The sequence below is a fragment of the Notamacropus eugenii genome, chromosome 5 (assembly GCF_028372415.1).
Source record: "Notamacropus eugenii isolate mMacEug1 chromosome 5, mMacEug1.pri_v2, whole genome shotgun sequence".
Taxonomy (NCBI): domain Eukaryota; kingdom Metazoa; phylum Chordata; class Mammalia; order Diprotodontia; family Macropodidae; genus Notamacropus; species Notamacropus eugenii.
Genome location: NC_092876.1, coordinates 178816266 through 178837280, shown reverse-complemented (window position 1 = coordinate 178837280; position 21015 = coordinate 178816266). Strand labels below are relative to the sequence as shown.

General features: G+C 39.4%; 1 protein-coding gene across 3 annotated transcripts in view; it reads right to left on the bottom strand.

The window, feature by feature from the left end:
• TMEM45B (transmembrane protein 45B) overlaps window positions 1-20697 on the bottom strand; it is a 39807-nt gene extending 19110 nt beyond the window's left edge. The window contains exon 1 of one of the 3 annotated variants that reach the window (XM_072611592.1): window positions 20598-20697. Coding sequence is in view for 1 of the 3 variants with exons in the window: in XM_072611594.1 (XP_072467695.1) it covers window positions 6108-6164 (57 nt within the window). In the remaining 2 variants the exon portion in view is untranslated. Of the gene's footprint in view, window positions 1-6107; window positions 6240-19781; window positions 20430-20597 lie in introns of those variants that run through there. The other 2 variants (XM_072611593.1, XM_072611594.1) reach the window with 2 other exon arrangements.
• Between the last annotated feature and the right edge of the window lie 318 nt (window positions 20698-21015).

The window sequence follows — 21015 nt, the reverse complement described above, 5'->3', positions numbered from 1 at the left end:
TTCACACTTAGCCTATGGCTCCTGGATGATAATGATTTATCAAGCCTGCTTTGAAGAGTGTCTGTCCATCTAAAAATCCAACCCACAATCACAGCCTGCTTCTGCTTGGTCAGGGCTTTCAGAATGGAAATTGGAGGCTTCTCATCCCACATGTTAGCTCTCTTATTAGCATTTACCTGCCTGGAATCATGTTTCCCATCCAGGTTGTTGACAGTGCCTTACCAGTAGCAGACTCCCAATGAACTGAATGATTGTTCTCCAGTTTTTAGAATAACAGTTAACCCTGGGGCAATATTGGCCTGGAGAAGGGTTTGTTTGGTTCCAAATCGAAGGCAAAACTCAAAGCAAATAAAAGTTTTCTTAGACTAAGGGAAACAGATTCATACAATGGTGAAGCACCAAGGATGGAGACTTTCTCATGGGATTGTGTCTCATACTATCCTAGTCCTCATCTTCATAAAATCTCTCTTTCTCTCTCCTTCTAACTCTCCACAGCCTACTCAGTCTGAGAAACTTTACCAGTGGAATGATTCTTCTGAGTCTGACAACAAATGTTTTCAGAATCCTATTTCTAAAATTTATTTATGTCCTAAGGAAATGGATGGAGGGAGTACCTTGGTTAGAAGAGGGGAGGTTTTTTTTTGCCTTTTCCTATGATAAGTTAACATGGATTAGGTAGTTGACACTATGAAAGGCATAAAGGAGAAAGGAGAAAACATAGAATGTGTGTATATTATTGTAGGATCATAAATTTGGACTTGGAGGGACCTTTAGATAGCATCTAGACCAGGGGTTTTCAACCTCGGGTCCATGAGCATAGACGGGAAAAAATTACATTCATATTTTCATTAACCTCTAACCACAGTTTAACATTTCCTTCAATTATTTTAAAACATTCTGAGAAGAGTTCCATAGGCTTTCCCAGACTAACCAGAAGACACAAAAAGGTTAAAAACTTCTTATCTAGACCAATTATTCCATTTTCTAGATGAGGAAACTGAGGTCTAGAAACCTTAAGCCCAAGGTATGTCAGGTAAGTCAAGGTAAGTCAGCAGGAATGATTATAGCTGCAACCTGTGGGTGGCTGGGAGGCAACAGAGAAGGCACAGTCAGGCACAGAAGGTCCTAGTTTGGTATTATGTATGGGAGGAAATGCCATTGTAGTTAAGGGATTATGTCTCCCTTCTCAAAGATCACTGGATTGGGAATCAAAGGAATTGGGTTTGAACCAAAGTGTTATCAATGAGTGGAGTTACTTGCCTTCATGTCTGAACAAATTACTTAATAAGGTTCACTTCCTTCAACTACAAAATGACCTGGCTCTTGAGCAAATCACCTAAAATTAGCAGGTCTTCTTTGGCAACGAAGGACAAACACACACACAGCAGGTTGGAGTAGATCAGGAGTGGGGAGTCTATAGCCTCAAGGCTACATGTGGCTTTCTAGACCCTTGGGTGTGGCCTTTGGACTGACTCCAAATTTTACAGAACAAATTAAGGAGATTTGTTCTGTGAAGTTTGGATTCAGTCAAAGGGTTGCACTTGAGGACCTAGAGGGTCACACGTGGCACTGAGGCTGCAGGTTCCCCTCCCCTGACTAGATAGTAGCATCATAGATTAGAACTGAAAGAAACCAAAATTCTTATTAATCAGTCATCAAGGATTTTTATTAAGAGTGCTGTGCTAGGCACATATACAAGAAATGAAAAACTCCTACTTACAGGCATACACTCTAAAAGTATATCTATCTATATAGGCAAGTATAGATATCTAGATACAGCCCTATATGGAGAGAGAGCTATAGATATAGCTAGGTAGATATAGCTATAAGGAGAGCAAATACAAATAAATACAAAGTAGTTAAAGGGCAGCACAGTGCATTGAGTGCTGGGCCTGAAGTCAGGAAGACCCGAGTTCAAATGTGATCTCAGACACATACTAGCTGTGTGACCCTAGGGCAAGTCACTTAATGGTGTTTGTATCTCAGTTTCCTCATCTGTAAAATGAGCTAGAAAAGGCAATGGCAAATCACTCCTGTATCTCTGCTAAGAAAATACCAAAAGGGGTCACGAGGAGTTGGACATGATTAAAAACGACTAAACGACAACTATAGGAAGGGGCCTGGGGATTAGGTTCATGTTCAGCTCAGTTCCTACATAGCATTAGTCTCCTCAAATTCAAAGTCCAACGTCAAACAACATGAAGCAAATTAGGGATTCCCACACACTCCCTTCCCTGAACCCCCAAACTCATTATAATCAATTGGCAAATTAGGTGGGATGTGTGTGCTCAGTGGTTTCTGGTGCTGAGCATGAATTACAGAAAGATCAGTTGGATAACACTCGTGCCACGGTGAGAACTGGGATGGCTCTGAAGTGAGACAATAGGTTGAGATCCCATCTCTGATACCTACTACCTGGGTGATCTTGGGTAAATTACTTAAAAATATGAGCCTCAGTTTCCATGTCTGTACAGGGAGGGAGTCAGACAGATGAACTCTGAGGTCCCTTGCAGTTCTACATTGATGATCCTATAAACCTAGACATAGGCAGAATCTGGAAAGCCTTAACCTAGAATTGGCCATTGTAGACATTCTGCCATGGAACCAATAAGGACAAGCCTGGGCTCCCCTTGGACAAATCTTTCACTGTAATCCCAACCAGCCATTTTTGCATTTTCTATTGCTGAGTAGGGGGTGGAGGTGGGGAGGAAGGGAGAGAAGTGCAGTGGAAGGGATGGGTGTAGGTAAGGGTTTTCTTTCAAAACCATGCAAAAGGATGATGATCAGAGGGACATAAGATTCTAAGATCAAGGCACACCCTTCATTTCCAGATCATGGTACCTTTAACTTCCTGGGTCTGTCCTTTATAGTACGAACATTTGCCTGTCTTTTGACATTATTTACTTTGGAAATGTATTGACCTGTTTTTCTATTTCAAGCCTGTTTGCAAACAGACTGTCCTCAAGTTTTCCTCCTCTAGAAATGGATATGAAATGGAATGTAATTTTGGAAAAGCCCAACATGCTCCATTTTCCCCATGAACCCTGGATTTCATTCAACCTCAGATATTCCTGCTCTGGAAGATTCTGGATCAAAAAACTAAAGTGGCTCCCAAATGTTTACAGGAAAAACACAGACTCCTTATTTGGCATTTTGTTACTGCGATTGAGTAGTTTTCAGTCATGTCTGATTCTTCATAACCCCATTTCAGGTATTCTTGGCAAAGATACTCAGAGTGATTTGCTGTTTCCTTCTCCAATTTATTTTACAGATGAGGAACTGAGGCAAACAGGGTGAAATGACTTGCCCAGGGTCACACAGCTAGGAAATGTCTGAGGTCCGATTTGAACTCAAGTCCGGCACTCTCTCCACTGCACCACCAAGCTGCCCTCCAGTATTTTAGGTCTTCTACAATCTGACCTTCACTTAATATTTAGCTCTGTTTCATGCTATTTCTCTTCTTGCTATGGTATCATTGTTTCCTGCCTCTCTGAGCATGGTGCGTTAGCACAGACAAACCTTCCTCAGGCCTTGAATGTACTTCTTCCTCTCTTTTGTGTGTTGTGTTTTGTCAAGACCCAGTTGTGGTGTCACCTTCTCCATGAAATCTTCCCCAATCCCTTTGGTAGAAGTGATCACTCCTTCCACAAATATCCTTTGTCTGGACCTTCCCTTGACCTTTCTTTTTTTTTTACATTTCACTTTGTATGATGTTTAAGGTTGAGGTCAGTGTGTTTACATATCCTTTACATGTCCTTACTTGCTCCTAATTGGACCCTCTTTCTTCCTCCTGCAGATCGTAAACTCTTGGATGTCAGGAACTCTTGGTTTCCATTTCCTAGCGTTCAGAACAGTGGATGATACATAGTAGGCACTTAAATATTGATTGGCCTGGATTCTGGGCCAGCCTGGTCCCCAACATGGATCTTGTTCCTCTGTGTCCAGCCACAATTTGGCTGATCTTTTGGGGGTAGAGGGGGTCATTCAAGAAAGCAGCAGGATAAAAACCAGGGAGAGGAGCCCACAGGCCTCTGCCCATTGGTGATTTCACATGGGGAAATATTCTAGAGACAAAGAATTCAGTTCCTTGCCAACCAAATCTAGGGCAATTTAATTAAAATTTTTAGGCCAATTTAATTTTTATCAGTCATGACTAAGAAATTAGGATATTCAGCTCAAGTATAAGATACACCCTTAATGCAATTTACTTCCATTGAGGGAAAGTGAGGACAAGTCATAGAGAGACCTTGAGACACATGTTGAGAAAGTCCCTGAGACACTGATCTTATGAATGAAGTCACTTTAAGAACAAAGGAAGGAAACAAGCATATGTTAAGTGCCAGTTATGTGCCAGGCACTGTGGTAAGCACCTTACAAATATTATCTCATTTGATCTTCACAACAACCCTGGGAGGACGGTGTTACTATTATTCACACTTTACAGTTGAGGAAACTGGGACCAATAGAAGTTAAATGACTAGCCCAGGGTTACACAACTATTATCTCAGGCTGGATTTGAATTCTGATCTTCTTAATTCTAGGCCTAGAGCTCTACCTATTGAGCAACCTAGCTGCCTCCTAGGGACTCCCCATGACAGGAGGTGGGGACACCTTGAGGCAGATCTTGGGGCACAAGGCTCTCTGGGGAAGAAATCTCAGGTACACTGGCATTATGGGTGGAAACATCTGAAATATACTTTTGAGAGAGGAAGCATGGGATGGTGGGGTGGAGGGGAGTGATGAGAACAGAGCCAGAAAGAAGCTGATAGCTTCTTTTTTAAACTAATTATTCTTGTTGACTAGAGGCTAAGCTCAACTATTATAAATTTTTGCATTCTGGGGCAAAGCCCTGTTCCCTCTACACTGATTACAACTTTGGTTTCTACTATGTCAAAGTATTAGGTATGTGGTGGGAGAGGAGAGGGTAGAAAGAAGAATAAGACAAGACCCTGACGATATGTAGGGAAGGGGGTGAGGTGGTGATTTTGCAATATCAGGAGCCCTTAACTAGTCCATCACCCAATTTGTCCTAGGTACCAGGCACTAAGTCCAGTGAATACCTTAGGGATCATGAATCTCAAGACTCAAGAACAAAGCTAGGAAAAATTCCTATTTGCCATGAAAAACCGCCATGACCCTGACATGTGGGAGGGAATGACAGGAAAGGACACTGGGGGTATGGAAGAAGTACCTAGGATGCATCAGATAATCAGATGCCATTTTAACATGTGTTTGAGTAGAAATGCCAGGAAAATGAATTTGTTTTTGAAACTCCAAGGTGTATATGGGTATGGGTTAGATGGAAGTCAGTGCTGAGTTTGTTCTGTATTTCTGCGCCCAACTCCACCCATCATAATGCTTTTGGACCAAAAAGCCCGCACAGCAAGGCTGATTTTTGATTGCTAAGGTCATTGTGCAGTTGTCTCTAGTTCTTGAAAAAATGCAAAAATCTCAAGACATCTCACGAGTTACCAGGCAAATTAGCTCTCTGATGAGTGCAAATTTTGAAATGACATAAATGGAAAGTAGAAGCAGTGACACAAAACTAAAAACACATATAAAAGAGTAGTAAGAAAAGTCTGACGAAGGCTAAAGTATAGAATGAACTGAAATTTCTGCAAAATATGAAGGACAACTGAAGTTTTAATAGATAAATTCAAGACAATAACAATGACAAAGGAAGAGAATCACTATATGGAGCAGGAAATAACCAAAAGAAAGTGATCAACTGAACTCCTATTTTCCTTTTGACTCAAAATAATACTTATTTACTTACTATTAGTAATAATACCACTAATCATAGCTATATTCTTAATAATAGCTTGCATTTATATGACATTTTATGAATTGCAAAACACTTTACATTTTATCCTTATAACAACCATATGAGGTAGGTGCTTTTATTGTCCACTCTGCTTTACAGATTGTAGAAATGAGGCTGAGAGAGGTTTAAATACCTTGTCCACTATCACATGGCTGATGTTTAAGGAAGGATTCAAGCTCAGGTAGGTCTTGCTGACTTCAAGGCCAGCAATCTTTTCACTGGATCACACAGTACTCATAACAAGAATGATTTTCAGACTAATATGATAAAAAAGGGGACTTACAGAGACTTTGGTTATGATGGCTGTATGAATGATCACAGTAGAGCCCAGTTTTTGCATATGTATCCCAGCAAAAATATAAAAAGAGCACCAGACTGAAGAGTGACCAAGAAATCCAATGAGAAATGCTTTTATCCAGTCCAGAACTTCCAAAAAGATAGCCAAATGGCTTTAGGCACAGGGAAAGGGACCTGTCCAGAAGAGATAGAGCAAACATGGGTAAATAAACCCAAAACCTGCCAACCATCAAGGACCAGAGAGGCGTCAGGGGTGCCAGAACTCTACTATAGCACTCTGGACTTGAATGATAGAAGACCAGAAAGCTTGAGTGATGAAGAAGGAAATTAGAAATCCAAAGCTCTTTGACCTCTCTGGCTGTGCCTATGGGACCAATGGGTGAGTTGAGTCAATATAATAAAAAAATGACAAACCCATCTAAATTAGTTTACTTATTCCCATACCAATCAAAGTGCCAAAAGATTATATAGAAAAAATAATAATGAAACATTATTATAAAAGGTCAAGAATTTTATGAGAAAAAAATGAAAAAAGTGGGAAGGATAAAACAAGATTTGAAAGTACTGCAAAGCAGCAATCACCAAAATGGTTTGGTCAACACAATGAGAAGCTGGTCAGTGGAAGAGATTAAACACACAACACACAAAACAAATGAACACAGCAGCCTCGTGTTTGATAAAACCGAAGATGTCAGTTATTGGGTAAGGACTCACTATTTGACAAAAACATCTGGGAAAACTGGAAAGCAGTCTTGCAGAAACTGTGTAAAGACCAATATCTCATAACATTTACCAGGATGAGCTTGGTAACATGGATACATGGTTAGACAGAAAGGGCGACATCATAAACAAATCAGAGAAGCAAGGAAGAAGCTACCTTTATGATCTATGACCAAATAAGGGATCACAGAAGATAAAATGGACAATTTTGACTACATAAAATTAAGTAGTTTTTTGCAGAAACAAAACCAACGCAGCTAAGATTGGAAGGAAAATAGTTAACTTGAAAAAATTTTTACAGTGAATTTCTATAATAAATGTCTCATATTCAAAATATATAAGGAATTGATTCAAATTTATAACAATAAGAGCCATTCTTAATTGACCAATGGTCAGAATTGGTAAATTCTCGAAGTATATGAATAGGCAATTTTCAAAGGAAAAAATTTAAGCTGTCAATAGCCATTTGAAAATATGCACCAAATCTCTAATATTTAGAGAAATACAAATTAAGGTAATCCTGAGGTTCTACCTTATACCCACCAAGTTGGCAAAGTTAACAAAAACAGTAAATGACAAATGTTGGAGGAGCTATGGGAAAACTGGGACATAAATGCACTGTTTGTAGAACTGTGAATTGATACAACCATTCTGGAAAGCAATTTGGAACCATGCCTTCAAAGTTATTAAACTGTGAATGCCCTTTGACCCATTTATAGCACTGCTAAGTCTAAATCTCAGGGAATAGAGAAAGAGGAAAAAAACTCATATATACATAAACATTTAAAGTAGCTTTTTTCTTTTTTGTGGTGGCAGAAAACTGGAAACTAAGAGGATGTCCATCAATTGGAGAATGGCCAAACAAATTAATGTAATAAAAAACCTTTACGTTATAAGAAATGATGAAGAAAGTTTTGGAAAACCTTGGCATGAATGGATACAGAGTGAAGTGAGCAAAATAACGTGAATAATTTCTACAAGAACAACACTGTAAAAACAAACAACTCTGAAAAGGCTTAATAACCTAACCTTCACCCAAAATTCCCTATTAGAAGCTGAGGCAGGAGTAGGAGTACACAGAAGATACCACACTCTATGAAGAAAAATTATAGATGAATATAGAGGCACCTAAGAGACCCAGAAGGGAGTAACTACATAATACCTATAAGCAGAGCTTGAGAGAAAACAATGAGTTGGCCACAAGAGCTACAAGAGTACCTGAAAGAAATGAAGCAAGGAATTAAAACTTCAAATTATAAGTGGAATAAGTGCCTTGATAGAAAGAATTGGAATAATAATAACTAGCATAAAACAAAAAGTGGAAAACCTTGCCAAAGTAAGTAAAATTGTTGTAAAATGAACCAAATAGAAATCAATGACTAAACAAATATTAGGAACAAAATTTTAAAAAATTGGAAAGATAGAAGAAAACCTAAAGTATCTATTATCAAAAACAACTGACCTGGAAAATAGGCTAAGAGGTTATTCCAGAATGATCAGACTCCCTAAAAACCGTAATGGGAAAAAGGCTAGACACTATGTTTTAGGAAATCATAAACAATAACTGCCTAGAGCTCTATTAGAACTTGAAGGCAAAGTAGAAAAGTAGAAAGAATCTATCAATTATCTACTGAAAGAAACCAGGTTAAAGAAAAAATACTGAAGTACTCAGAGAGAAAGAGTTAAGGTACAAAGGAGTTACAGTCAGGATCACACATGATTTGGCAGTTACCACTATAAAAAAAGAGGAAATCTTGGAATACAGTATTACAAAAGTCAAAAGATAAGGTTTGCAATCAATAATAACTTGCCCTGGGTATAAACCTATAGGAAGAAAAGTTTATCTTTAAAGAAATAGAAGACTTTCAAGTCTTCATTAGTCACAGGAGGAGTTAAATCAGACAAACATAAACCTTAGGGGTGGGTTTAATCTGTTTTTGTGGTCAAAAGAGAGTAAAGAAAACAAAAAGAAAAGGAATACATAGTAGAGAAGGAAGGAGGAAGAAGGGGGTAGAAATCCATATTTATTTTAATTGGGGCATGTAATAAAGATATACAGACATGAAGGAAGAGGTGGGAGAAGTAAGTACCAATAAAACCCACTCTTATTAGAAGCAGGCAAGAAAGAATAGAATTTTAGAAAAGTCAGATATGATAGAGCTTCAATGTTTACTGAATGGGAATAGAAAGGAGTATTCATATTGTCAGCTAAACTGGTGCACAGAGATGTCACAAATAAATGCAGAAAGGAAAAAATATTAAACACATGTTTATTGTACACAATGAAATAAAACTTATAATTAATAAAGAGGCTTTGAAGAAAAGATACAAACTTTAAATGGAGATTAAATAATTTAATCTTAAATAATTTGTGGGTCAGAGAACAAATTTTAGAAATAATAAATGATTTCAGCAATGAGAAAAACAACAAAGAGACAATATGACAAAGCTCATAGGATACAGCCAAATTAGTCCTTAGAAAAAAAGTTTATTTATCTAAATACTTTCATGAACAAAAGAGAGAAAAAAAAGATTAATGAACTGGGCATTTGACAAAAAATAAAGAAGAATAACAAACAAAAAATCCTAAGTAAACAACACATACAAAAGAAATTCTGAATACGAAAAAAGATTGAAAATACTAAATGAAAATAGAAGCTGGTTTTTTTTGGGAATAAAAAACTAATAAAATAGACAAACTGGTAACTAATTTGATTTTTAAAAAAGAGAGGAAAATCAAATTCCTAATATCGAAAATGAGAAAGAAGAATTCATGAAAATTTATAAAGAATTAAAGGAAATTATTGGAAAATATTTTGTCAAATACATTCCTCAAAACTGATTACTTTAATAATATGGATGAATATTTTAAAAAACATATCATGTCCCAAATAACAGAACCAGAAATAGAGAACAAGAAATAAATAAACTCTCAAAGAAAAATAACAACTTGGATTTGATTTCATCAGCAAATTTTATCAAACATTCAAAAAAATTAATTCCAGTGTTTATAAACTGCTTATTGTTGTAGAAGAAAAAGAAGAAGCTATTGAAGCAAAACAAAAAGAAGAGAACACAAAGGAACTCAGAGGGAATCAGGATCATTTTGAAACTAATTTATCATAGTTTATCATACACTTAAATTGATTGTACACTTAAAAAAACACCAAACTGTATATGATAGATGGCAGACCTTTCAAATGTATGAATAATACTAAGTTGGAAGAAATGGAAGAAGCAAGGTCATTTCAACATGTCCAAAACAGAACTCATTATCCTTCCTCTCCAAACTCATTTTCTCATCCAAGTTTTCCTTTTTCTTTTGTCATTTCCCTAGTCTCCTAGCTTTATAACCTTGGTGTTATTCTCCATTTTTCTCCATCTCTCCACCTACCCAATCAGTTGCCAAATCTTGCTGCTTCTATTTTACATCTCTAGTGCTTCTTACCCCTTCTCTCTACTTACACAGCTACCATTTTAGTTCAGGCTTTCATCACTTCTTACCTAGACTCTCAGTGTCATTCTAATTGGTCTCCTTCCCTCAAATCTTTCTCTACTCCAGTCCATCTTGCACATAACAGCCAAAATATTTTTCCTTAAGCACATATCTAACCATGTCACTCCCTTTTGCAATAAGTTCCAGGGACTCCCCTTTGCCTTTAAGATGAAATATAAACTCTACTACCTGGTTTTTAAAACCCTTCACACCATAGGCAAAACATGTTTCCAGTTTCAAAAGACATAGCTCCCTTCCCCACACTCTGTTACCTAGACAAACTGGCCTGTTCTCTTTCCCACAAAGTGACACTGCATCCCCAATTTCCATGTTTTTTCCACTGGCTATCTTTCATGACTGGAATGCATTCCTTTCTTACCTCTCCTTGACAGAATCCATTTTTTCAAGATTACATTCTAGCACTACCTTCAATAGGAAACCTTTCCTGATACCTCCTAACTATTAATGCTCTACACCCTTACCTACACTGCATTTAATTTATATATACACACATATACATACAAATACATTTACTTTGTATTGAATCTGTATATATTCATGTGTGTTATGTGTGTGTGTGCATAATATTTCCCCTATAAAATATAAAGAGTTGTTTTATTTTCTTTTTAAGAATCTGTATCCCCATCACTGGTAAGGGGGTTGGATTATATGATCTCTGATGTCTCTTTAAAGTCTGAGATTTTAGGATTATGAGAAGTGCCTAACTTCCTTCAGGAAACATCTAACCTGTTTTAATCCCAAATCATAAGTAAACTGTCTCCTTATCCCAATGATCAACAAGATTTCTGAAGATTTATCAAAAGTCACTGCATTTTCAGAACTGAAGATCACTTAATCCAATCTCCTAATTTTATAAGCAATCAATAAACAATTATTTATTACCTACTATAACTTCTGTAGCCAAATTTCCAACTGAAGTTTTGAATGTCATTAGGCTCCTCTCTTGTGGCAAAACTCCTGGTTGCTCATTCTATTCTAGCTGAGATTTACAAAGTGTGGGTCCATTGTTCATACAAAAGCTGATTGATATTTTCCAGGTTATATGGCAAGAGGAGGTTATCCCCCAGTCCATCTCTATAAAGGTAAAGGAAAGAAACTGTCCTGGGACAATCACAGGTGGGGTAAGGTAGGTGGGTGGGGTTGTCTCTCTCTTAAGTCACTGCTAGCAAGATTCTTGCCAGAGTCCTCTGTAATAGGCTGATCCTTCACCTGGAAGATGGTCATCTACCTGAGAGCCAGTGTGGCTTCAGAAAGGACTGCGGAGAAGTCAATATGGTGTTTGTTGCCTGACAACTCCAGGAGAAATGCCAGGAGCAGAACAGAGTGGAATGCAAAGTTTGTTGATCCAACCAAGGTCTTTGATACTGTCAGTTTTGGAGGGTTTGTAGAAAATTAGTGCCCAGAATTAATCAATTTCATGACAGCCTCCTTGCCTAGGTTCTGGATAATGGACGAAGCTCTTATGCTTTCCCAGTCACCAATGGAGTGAAGCAAGGCGGCATGCTTGCTCCCATGCTTTTTATTTAGCATGATGTTTTCAGCAATGATGTATGATGCCTTCAGTGAGGATGAACATGGCATCAAGGTCAGCTACTACACTGATGGTAAATTACATAACTTGAAAAGGTTACAAGCCAAGACCAAAGTGGAGGGAGTGTTGGTGCATGATTTTTTGTTTGTAGATGATTGTGTGCTCAGTGTAGCCTCTGAAGATGAGAAGCTACAAAGTGTGAATTCTCTGTTGCTTGTGTTAATTTTGGCCTAACAACTATCACCAAGAAAGCACAGATGCTCCATCAGACAGCACCACATTATCCATACATGGAAACACTGGTTACAGCAAATGGAGAAGTTTTGAATAATGTGGATAAGTTCACTTATCTTTGCAGTATACTTTTCAGAGATGTACACATTGATAATGAGGTTGATGTACTCATTGCCAGAGCTAGCTCAGTGTTTGGGAGACTCTGAAGGGAAGTGTGGGAGAGAAGAGGCATTAGGCTGACTACCAAAATGAAGGTCTACAGAGCCACTGTGCTGATGTCATTGTTGTATGCCTGTGAAATCAGGACAGTATACCAGTACCAGTACCATGACAGGAAACTGAATCACTTCCATTTGGATTGTCCTAGTAAGATTCTGAAGATCACCTGGCAGGATAAGGTACCAGACACTGAGGTCCTTTCTCAAACTAAGCAGCTAAGCATTCAAATTCTGCTTCAAAGAGCGCAACTTCAATGGGCTGGCCACATTGTTTGAATGCCAAATGTATGCTTGCCTAAAAGACTTTTACAGAGAACTCACACAAAGCAAGGACTCACATGGTGGTCTGGAGAAGCAATACAAGGACACTATTACTATCTTTCTGAAGAACTTTAGAATTGATTGTGTGACATGGGAGTCACTGGCAAAGGACTGCCCAGTGTGGTGTATCCATATCAAAGAAGATGCTATGTTCTATGAGCAAAGCAGAATTGAAATAGCTGAAAAGAAATGCAAAATATGCAAATTTAGAGAATCCATTCCAAATGTTCACATGGACTATTTGTGCCTGACCTGTGGGAGAGTATGCCAAGCTCATACTGGTCTGATCAGCCACAGCTGAACACACTGTAACTTGATTCTAACATAGTGATGTCATTTTAGTCCTCTTTGAGAATGAAGAACCAACCAACCAACCAACTATACTCAAGGCACTGAGGGATACAAATACACAAATGAAGCATGCCTGCCCTTAACATGCTTACATTCTACCTGAGGGGCTTACAGTCTATTCTTACAATTATACCATAGAGTAGCAATTTTAACAGTAGCTAGCATTGATACAATTCTTCATGTACAGTGTTTTGTCCTGATGAAGTATTATCTCCATTTTAAATATGAGGAACCTGAATCTCGGAGACGTTAAGTGACTTGCCCATGGTCACATAGTAAGCTCTACATAAAGTATTGGAACCAAGATCTCCCTTGATTCCAAATGCAGAGGTCTTTCCACTATGTCAAGCTTCCTCTAGTCTTGGCTTTAGGGCTTCCTATACAAAAGCAAACAGCCTTAACAGGATAAAAGCTTAGGGACAAGCTCAGGAATATTTAGACCAAACAGACATTTGGGGAATGCAGTCGTCTCAGCACTGATTCAATGCCAGACTTTGTTAAAGAACCTACAAGATAGCAGAGAAAGGCAGGGAGCAGCTTTAGAGTGGATCAAAGAGAGGACACTTACTATGAGTTTATCGAATTGAATCAACAAGGCGAGAAGGAAGAAAACAGGTCATATCAAAAAGAGAAGAAGGCATTTAAGGGCAGCAGGACAAATCTGACATGAATCCAGGGGGATGGAAAAAATGCAACAAGTTAACATAATATAAAGTAGATGGAAAGATAGTAAAGAAAACTGGTAATTTCAGAGGTATGAACAGAACATACAAGAAACTAAGAAGGTAGGGTGCAACTGAGGAGGTAATTGATATTTTTGCATGGGTTCATATTATATCAGACATCTAAGTGCACATGGCCCTTTCCTACTTTGAGGATGGCATGTATTGCAGTTATATTATGGCCACCCTATGAGAAGATTAGCATGTACACCTAGCAAAAAGAGATGGGAGATCATGAGTTTACTCAGTAGTAGCTAAATTCTACACAATAATCCCTTATTTGGTGCTAACCATACACATAGTGCAGTGCCATAGTTAGACTTATATTGGTCCTCTATTCTCAACTGCAACATCCAAATCTCTGTTGCTTGTAAATGGGGAAGTTGGCTTGACGATCAGTTCTTTGCGCCAAGGAAGGTACTGTAAACATAAACTGCACACAATCCCCATGAGGATTGTAATAGCAACTGCACTAGCATACCCAGGATGGCTATTAGTACAGGTTCTTAGATCTGCTTTACTAGGAGAGATAGCTGTTTAAAGTGTCAACAATCCTTTCTAATTACATTCACTAGTTCAGGGGAAAAGTCACCACCCTGAACTTCAGAGAAAATACAAACAGAGAAACTACAGAGAAAGCAGAGAAATAAAGACTGACAGGGCTCTACTTCCTGAATCAAAGCAATATTGCTCTATACTTTACATACACTTCTGGATTGAGAGAGCCTTTACATCTGAGCAGTCGGGGGCAAAGGGTAGAGGGTGGAGTTCTGAACATATTGCTACTCAGAGTCTTGACCAGGGAATCACAAAGTCCTTCTCATAGGGGAGCTGCCTAAAGCAAAACCTAACCTCAGAGTATATATACCTTTCTCAGCACCAGAAGGTATCAAAACCCTTGTGACTCAATGCCCAATAAGAAATTAGCAAAACTTGTGAAAGCCTTCCTACCAGCAAGCCTCCACTAAGCAAGCTTCCCTAGATGGGCTCCACCTGAGGCCTACTAATGGGTGGGGAGATCTTAAATCCCATTAACATTACAGGATGCACAAGAGAAAACCCACAAGTAGATTCTTTAGCCAATGAAAGTTCTGTATCCTAAAACATACCTGTAGCCCACAGACTTTGGCATTTCAATATAGTCACTCTACATGTGTTTCAAATGTTAGGGCACCCACTCTCACCCTCCTGTTGTCACAGGTTTCTTCCATGAGGAGTTAGACTGGACAAGAATGATAGCTCGAGACTGCATAAAGGGCATCTGCACAAATACCATGGGCTATGGGTGTTATGAAACCATGACCCCATGTTTCCCTCAATGTCAGAAAAGTTGAACAAACTTAAATAAAAAACAGTCATGATCTCATATATCCCTTAAGGAGACAAACCATATTAAATAGTCTCTATAGGTAAACTAAATTAGGTTATAGTTTAAACCACTTAGAGTGCACACCATGTGCTAATTCGAGAGGGGACATTTACATATCACCAAGAAAACTGAGTAAACATAACACCATGGAACAAAGGCCAAAGTAACACAATTATAAGCATCAATATTAAATAATATCAAGTCTCCTTGTAACCTGGTAACCCACTCTCAATGTTCATTCCATCAATACATTATATCTTGAGTCCTGGATGTCCCATGGAAACATCTCCCCTTGGACACTCTGGAATACGTCTCATCCTCCAGGCAGTTCTGAAGCAGGCTTCTCCTAGCAGATATGCTTCTCTGGCTTCAAGTCACTTGTTTAGATTCCTAGGTATTTCTGCTAAGTTCTATTAGTGATAAGACTGCAGTGTTCAGTAAACCGCAACAAAATCTAATCAGATTGGCTTTTGTAATTAGTTCTTGTTATGAGAACTAATTCAAACCACATGGGTCTAACCCTATTAACAACAGAGCAATTAGAAGGACAACAATTAGGAATCTATAATTCACCTAAAACTTGAAAGAATTTCAGTTTTTACATATCACTTGTTCTTTCAAGCTCTCCTCAAACTCAGTATCTGATATGGACAATGCCATCCACAAACTGAAAGCAGAATCTTAAAATACCATGAGGGCCAGATTGTGCAATGAGTCTATCTCTTATTATTATCAGATAGGGACTTCAAAATAGGAGAATGTATTATCAAAACAAAATCAAGTCTGTATTTCTCCTTAGACATAGTTGGAGGCAAACTTGTAGCTAGTTCTTTAGACTTCTAATTTTGTTGCTTTCTCAAAGTTCACTATTTGATTAAACTTAAAACATTTACATCTTTATCTTATCCCCCCTTTTGGAGGATACACGTACACACACACACATGTAAGTATGTATGTATGTGTGTGCATGTATACACACACATATTCCTCATGTCATCTTGAAGGAATGAGGTACTTTAAGGACTTAATCTTACACGTGAATATGTAACTGAGCAAGGGAATGGCAAAACACTCTGTGAGAGGGTTGACATGTACATGTAGGAAAGGGAGATGGGAGATCATGAGTTTATATGCTGTAGTTAAATTCTGCACATCATCAAGCCTAATAATCTCAAATTGCTCTAAGACTTTTGAGACACTCTGTGTATGAAAAATTCTTAACTAAGGAAAGACTAAGAATGAATACATTAAAACTGAATTGAGAGGTGGATCTGGGTCTTGGGAGGCAATTCAGATTAGTGTTCTCTCATTTTATGCAGGGTAATAAAATAGGGAAGCAGAAGAAGAAAGAGAAGGCAGAGGGCTGGGTTGCTCCTTCTGTGTGTACTGAGTTCTAATCACCAAATTCTTCCTTATCTTCTTTTGCCTACAGGTCGTTATACAGTTCAAATCCCTGAGTCTAGATCTGGCAAGTGGTGGAGAGAAATGACAGTTGGCCTGTGTTGCTTGCAAAGATTTTCTCTTTTACCAAAATCAGCCAGTTCACAGAACCTACCAACTTGGGACACAGTGAGAAAACTGAAAGCAGTCTGAGAAATTTTTGGTCCATGCCAAAAGAACTTGACTTAGTTTCCATTATCTGTAAGGTGGAGCTAAATAATCATTATCCCTCAATCTTTATTGAGTACCTACTAAGTGCTCAATACTACTGGGTGATAGGAAAAGAAAAGAAATCTTAGACCCAGTTGGTCCTTTTTTGAAAAATCTAGTTAGAGGGACAAGACATGATATACACCAAAGTAGAAATTAGAAAAGGTTCGGTTCACTGTTTGTCCTTCAAGAGCACCAATGACATTAGGCAGCTGATGTCTTGACTTGCAAGTGAATTGGATTTAAGTGAGGCAAAGTCACCAGCCTCACGCTGGAGCCATCTGGGTCCAGTGGCAAGATATAGATCAGGATGACTGGAGACGGCCCCATTCTTTTTAGACTACACTACCTTTGAAGTATTAAGTTCTAAAGTCAGAGTTTAAGGAAGTGAAGGATATGACGCAGATAATGAGAAGGACCACATTGGAGGAAAGTTTATCTTAACCTTAACCATTTCTTCTCAGGCATTCTACCACCTGTCTTAACTCCCTACCCTAAGTCACTTTCTACTGTTCAGCTCACTTCCTAGTCCTGTGTCTCCATGCTTCAGACAAATCATTCTTTAGGTAGTAATACAGATTCAAATTTATTCAATCTTTGAAAGTTTGCATAGTGCTTTCCTCATGACAACCTGAGGTTAGAAGTCCAAATATTACCATCCTTCTTTGGCACAGCAGATAAGGAGACCCTAAGACTATTTATCAATTGCTGCAGTTTAAATGATGATAAAAGAATTCCATCTGTTTACTCACCAAGTGAAAAATTAGTTTCTATAAGTTTTTTTTTTTATTTTTTTATTTTTTTATTTTTTTTAATTTTTTAATTTTTTTAATGTTTAACAATCACTGCCATACAATTGCGATTTTATCCCTCCCCACCCACCCCCCACTACCTCCCTCCCTCCCCACGACTGCATACAATTCGGTATAGATTCTACATATACTTTCCTATTGAGTATATTTTCACTATAGTCATGCTATGTAGTCAGACTAAGATAAATGAAAGAATCCGTATAACAAATCATAACATGATACACAAACAGATACACATACACAAACATGATCTGCTACATTATGTGAGTGACTTCCATATTTCTCTCTCTGAGTGTGGAAGGCATTTTGCCTTGAGGTCCACCATTGGGATTTTTTTTTTTTTTTCAGAAGTTCTTGTGTTATTACAAAAATCTAAGTCTACCAGAAAAAACTCTCACACACTGTGGTTGTTGCTGTGCATAAAGTTCTCCTGGTTCTGCTCCTTTCACTCAGCATCAGGTCATATAAGTCCTTCCAGGCCTCTCTGAAGTCTTCTTGTTCATCATTTCTTATGGCACAATAGTACTCCATTACATTCATATACCATAATTTATTCAGCCATTCCCCAATTGATGGACATCCCCTTGACTTCCAGTTTTTGGCAACTACATAGAGTGCTGCTATAAATATTTTTGTACATGTGGGACCCTTTCCCATTTTTGTGGGACCCTTTCCCATTTTTTCTATAAGTTTTAAATGAGGCAACAGAAAACTAAATCTTACATTACTAGGACCTATGTCCAAACAAAAAACTTTGAGACCAAATAATCTTGTGGTCTAAATAAGCCTGGCAATATAGTAAAAAAAATATAGAAAAGGTTACACATGACTACTCAACGATCCAGGGATCCTAAACCTTCAATCTCAAACCTTTATCTTCCTGCTGGATTGAGGGAGGAAGTGGTACAGTTTTTATGTATATGACCTTACAGCACAGAAACACCTCTGTGGGTCATCTCAGCCATTCTCTAACCCTTAGAAAGAGAAACACTTAAATTTTTCTTATCTAAGCCTAAATCTGTCTTGCCAGACAAAAGGATATCTTGTTCCCCAGTATCTGTTTCACTTCCACTTGAAATGCCTGGACACACACACACACACACACACACACACACACACACACACATTTTTTTTTGCAGGCATATGATATTGATGACGGACAGCTAAGTAGCCAAGCGGATAGAGTTCAGGAAGACTCATCTTTCTGAGTTCAAATCTGGCCTCAGACACTAGCTGTGTGCTCTTGGGCAAGTCATTTAACCCTGTTTGCCTCAATTTTCTTATCTGTAAAATGAGCTGGAGAAGGAAATGGCAAATGACTCCAGTATCTTTACCAAGAAAAAACCAAATAGGGTCTCAAAGAGTTGGACATGATTGCACAAGAAAATTAATAAATTTTCTCTGAACAGAAGATTATAGATTCCTGGGAAAATTGAAAATACCTGATTTGGAGAATAGGTGTTTAGTAATGGGACTGGGTCCTTGGGACTTTCATTCTAACTACCTTAGGGATTTATGAGGAAATTTAGATTCAAAGCTGTTCCGCTCAGTCCTGGAGTTTTTGAGTCTAAAAGCTAAAAGGGCAAGAAAATCCTTTCTCTGAGCACCTGTCAAATGTTAAGTCCTTGACTCCTGGGCCAGATCATAAGAAATAGATTTGGTGGAGAGGAGAGGGAGTGTGGAGCCCTAGATTGCTTTTCATGAAGTGAAAATACCCATTTTCTGAACTAAAATGAAACCTAAGACTAGATAGGAGCTCCTTCAGGCTATTTAAATCCAGAAAGGGCTGTGTTCCAGTTCTTCTATAGTCCTGCCCAACTAACATTCCACCTCTCCTCACATTTCAATATTCAATTTTTGAAGACCTTTCCACTCATCTCTCATTGTTTACAACAAGAAATGAATGCATGTTTAAACCCCGAGGCCCCAAGCAGGAGTGAGAATGCAGGCCAGACTGCACAAATGGGTTTGTGAGCAGGCTGGGGAGAAGCTTTTCCTGAAGTACGATATCCTAGTGGTAAGAGCACGGTATTTGAAGTCAGGGGACTTCAGTTTAATTTTAATTTAAATTCTGGCTCTGATACTACCTGTGTGATAGTAGCGAGCAAGGCTCACGTCCCAAACCAAACTCAATAAATTTCTCCCCAAATACAGGGGAGACTTCCTGACTGAAAAACTCTCCTTGAAAGCCCTTCCCAACCTGGCCCCTTCCTACCTTTCCAGTTTTCTTTCATATTGCTCCCTTTCATGTAATCTTCCTTCCTGTGACACCGGCTCCCTTGCTCTGGCTAAGAAGACACTCCAGCTCGGCTCTGAGAATTTTCATGGGCTGTCTCCTACTGCCTGGAACTCCCTCCCTTTAGATTTCCACCTCCTGGCTTACCTGGAAGTCTCAGCTAAAGCCCCACCTTCTACAGTCTTTCCAGCCCTGCTTAATGCTACTACCTCCCTTGTGTTTATTTCTCGTTTTCTCTGGATGTCGCTTGCTTCTTCCTAGTCTTTTTAATGTTCCCTGAATTAAGTCTGGGAAATCCTCGAGAGCAGGGAGGGTCTTTTCCAGAACTTAGCGCTGCGTTGCCAAACAAAGTTGACTTTGTGGGCCTCAGTTTCCTCTTTTGTCAGACGCACGGGGTGATCTCTAAGGTCTCTTTCCTATCTAAGTCTGCGATCTCACGGAGCCCTCGTCACAGCCTGGCTAGCAGGGGCAGTCCAGAGGTAGGTGTACAGGGCATGGGGGGTGCGGACAGCGCAGGGTGAAAGGTGGGGAAGCGAGGTGAGCGAGGACGTGCGAGCCGGGCTCCAGGGACATGGCGGGAGGCGGGCCACCGACACCTGCGGGAGGCGGCAGCGGCAGGTGCGTTCTGACCAACCGTCCCGGGCTGCGCGGGTGCTGCCTGCCGTGGCGATCATCCGAAAAGGGCTCCGACAGGAGCGGCTCGCTAGTCTCGTCTGGGCGCCCCTGCCCCAGCCCTTGCCCGCTTCCCTCGGACCCCTCCGTTTCCTCCGCAGGCGGCGAGGCGGGGATCCCTACCTGTGCGGTCAGTCTCGGTGCCCTGCCAGTGGATGGAGCGGGGCGCAGCAGGGAGCAGTCCGAGCCAGCAGGGTTCTTGGCAGCAACTAGCAGGAACTGTGGAAGGGTTTAAAGCTGTCCCTCCCTGGTTCCCGTTCGCCCGCCTGGCATTTCCTAGTGAGCAGGTCTATAGCCCCACCCTAACCTTTATCCCCATGGGTTGCCTCTCTTCTCGAGGGGTGTGAATCAAACCTTTGAAGCTTCCCGAGTCACCTCTTTCTGCCCCTGCTTCACTGCTGGGTGTCCCAGGATCATAGAAATCATTTAGAATAATGCCCCCATTTTATAAAGAAGGAAACTGAGGCTCACAGAAGTTAGGGGACTTTCAGGGTGGGGTTTTTCAGTGTCTTGTCTTTCTTTTTTCTTTTTTCACCTTTGT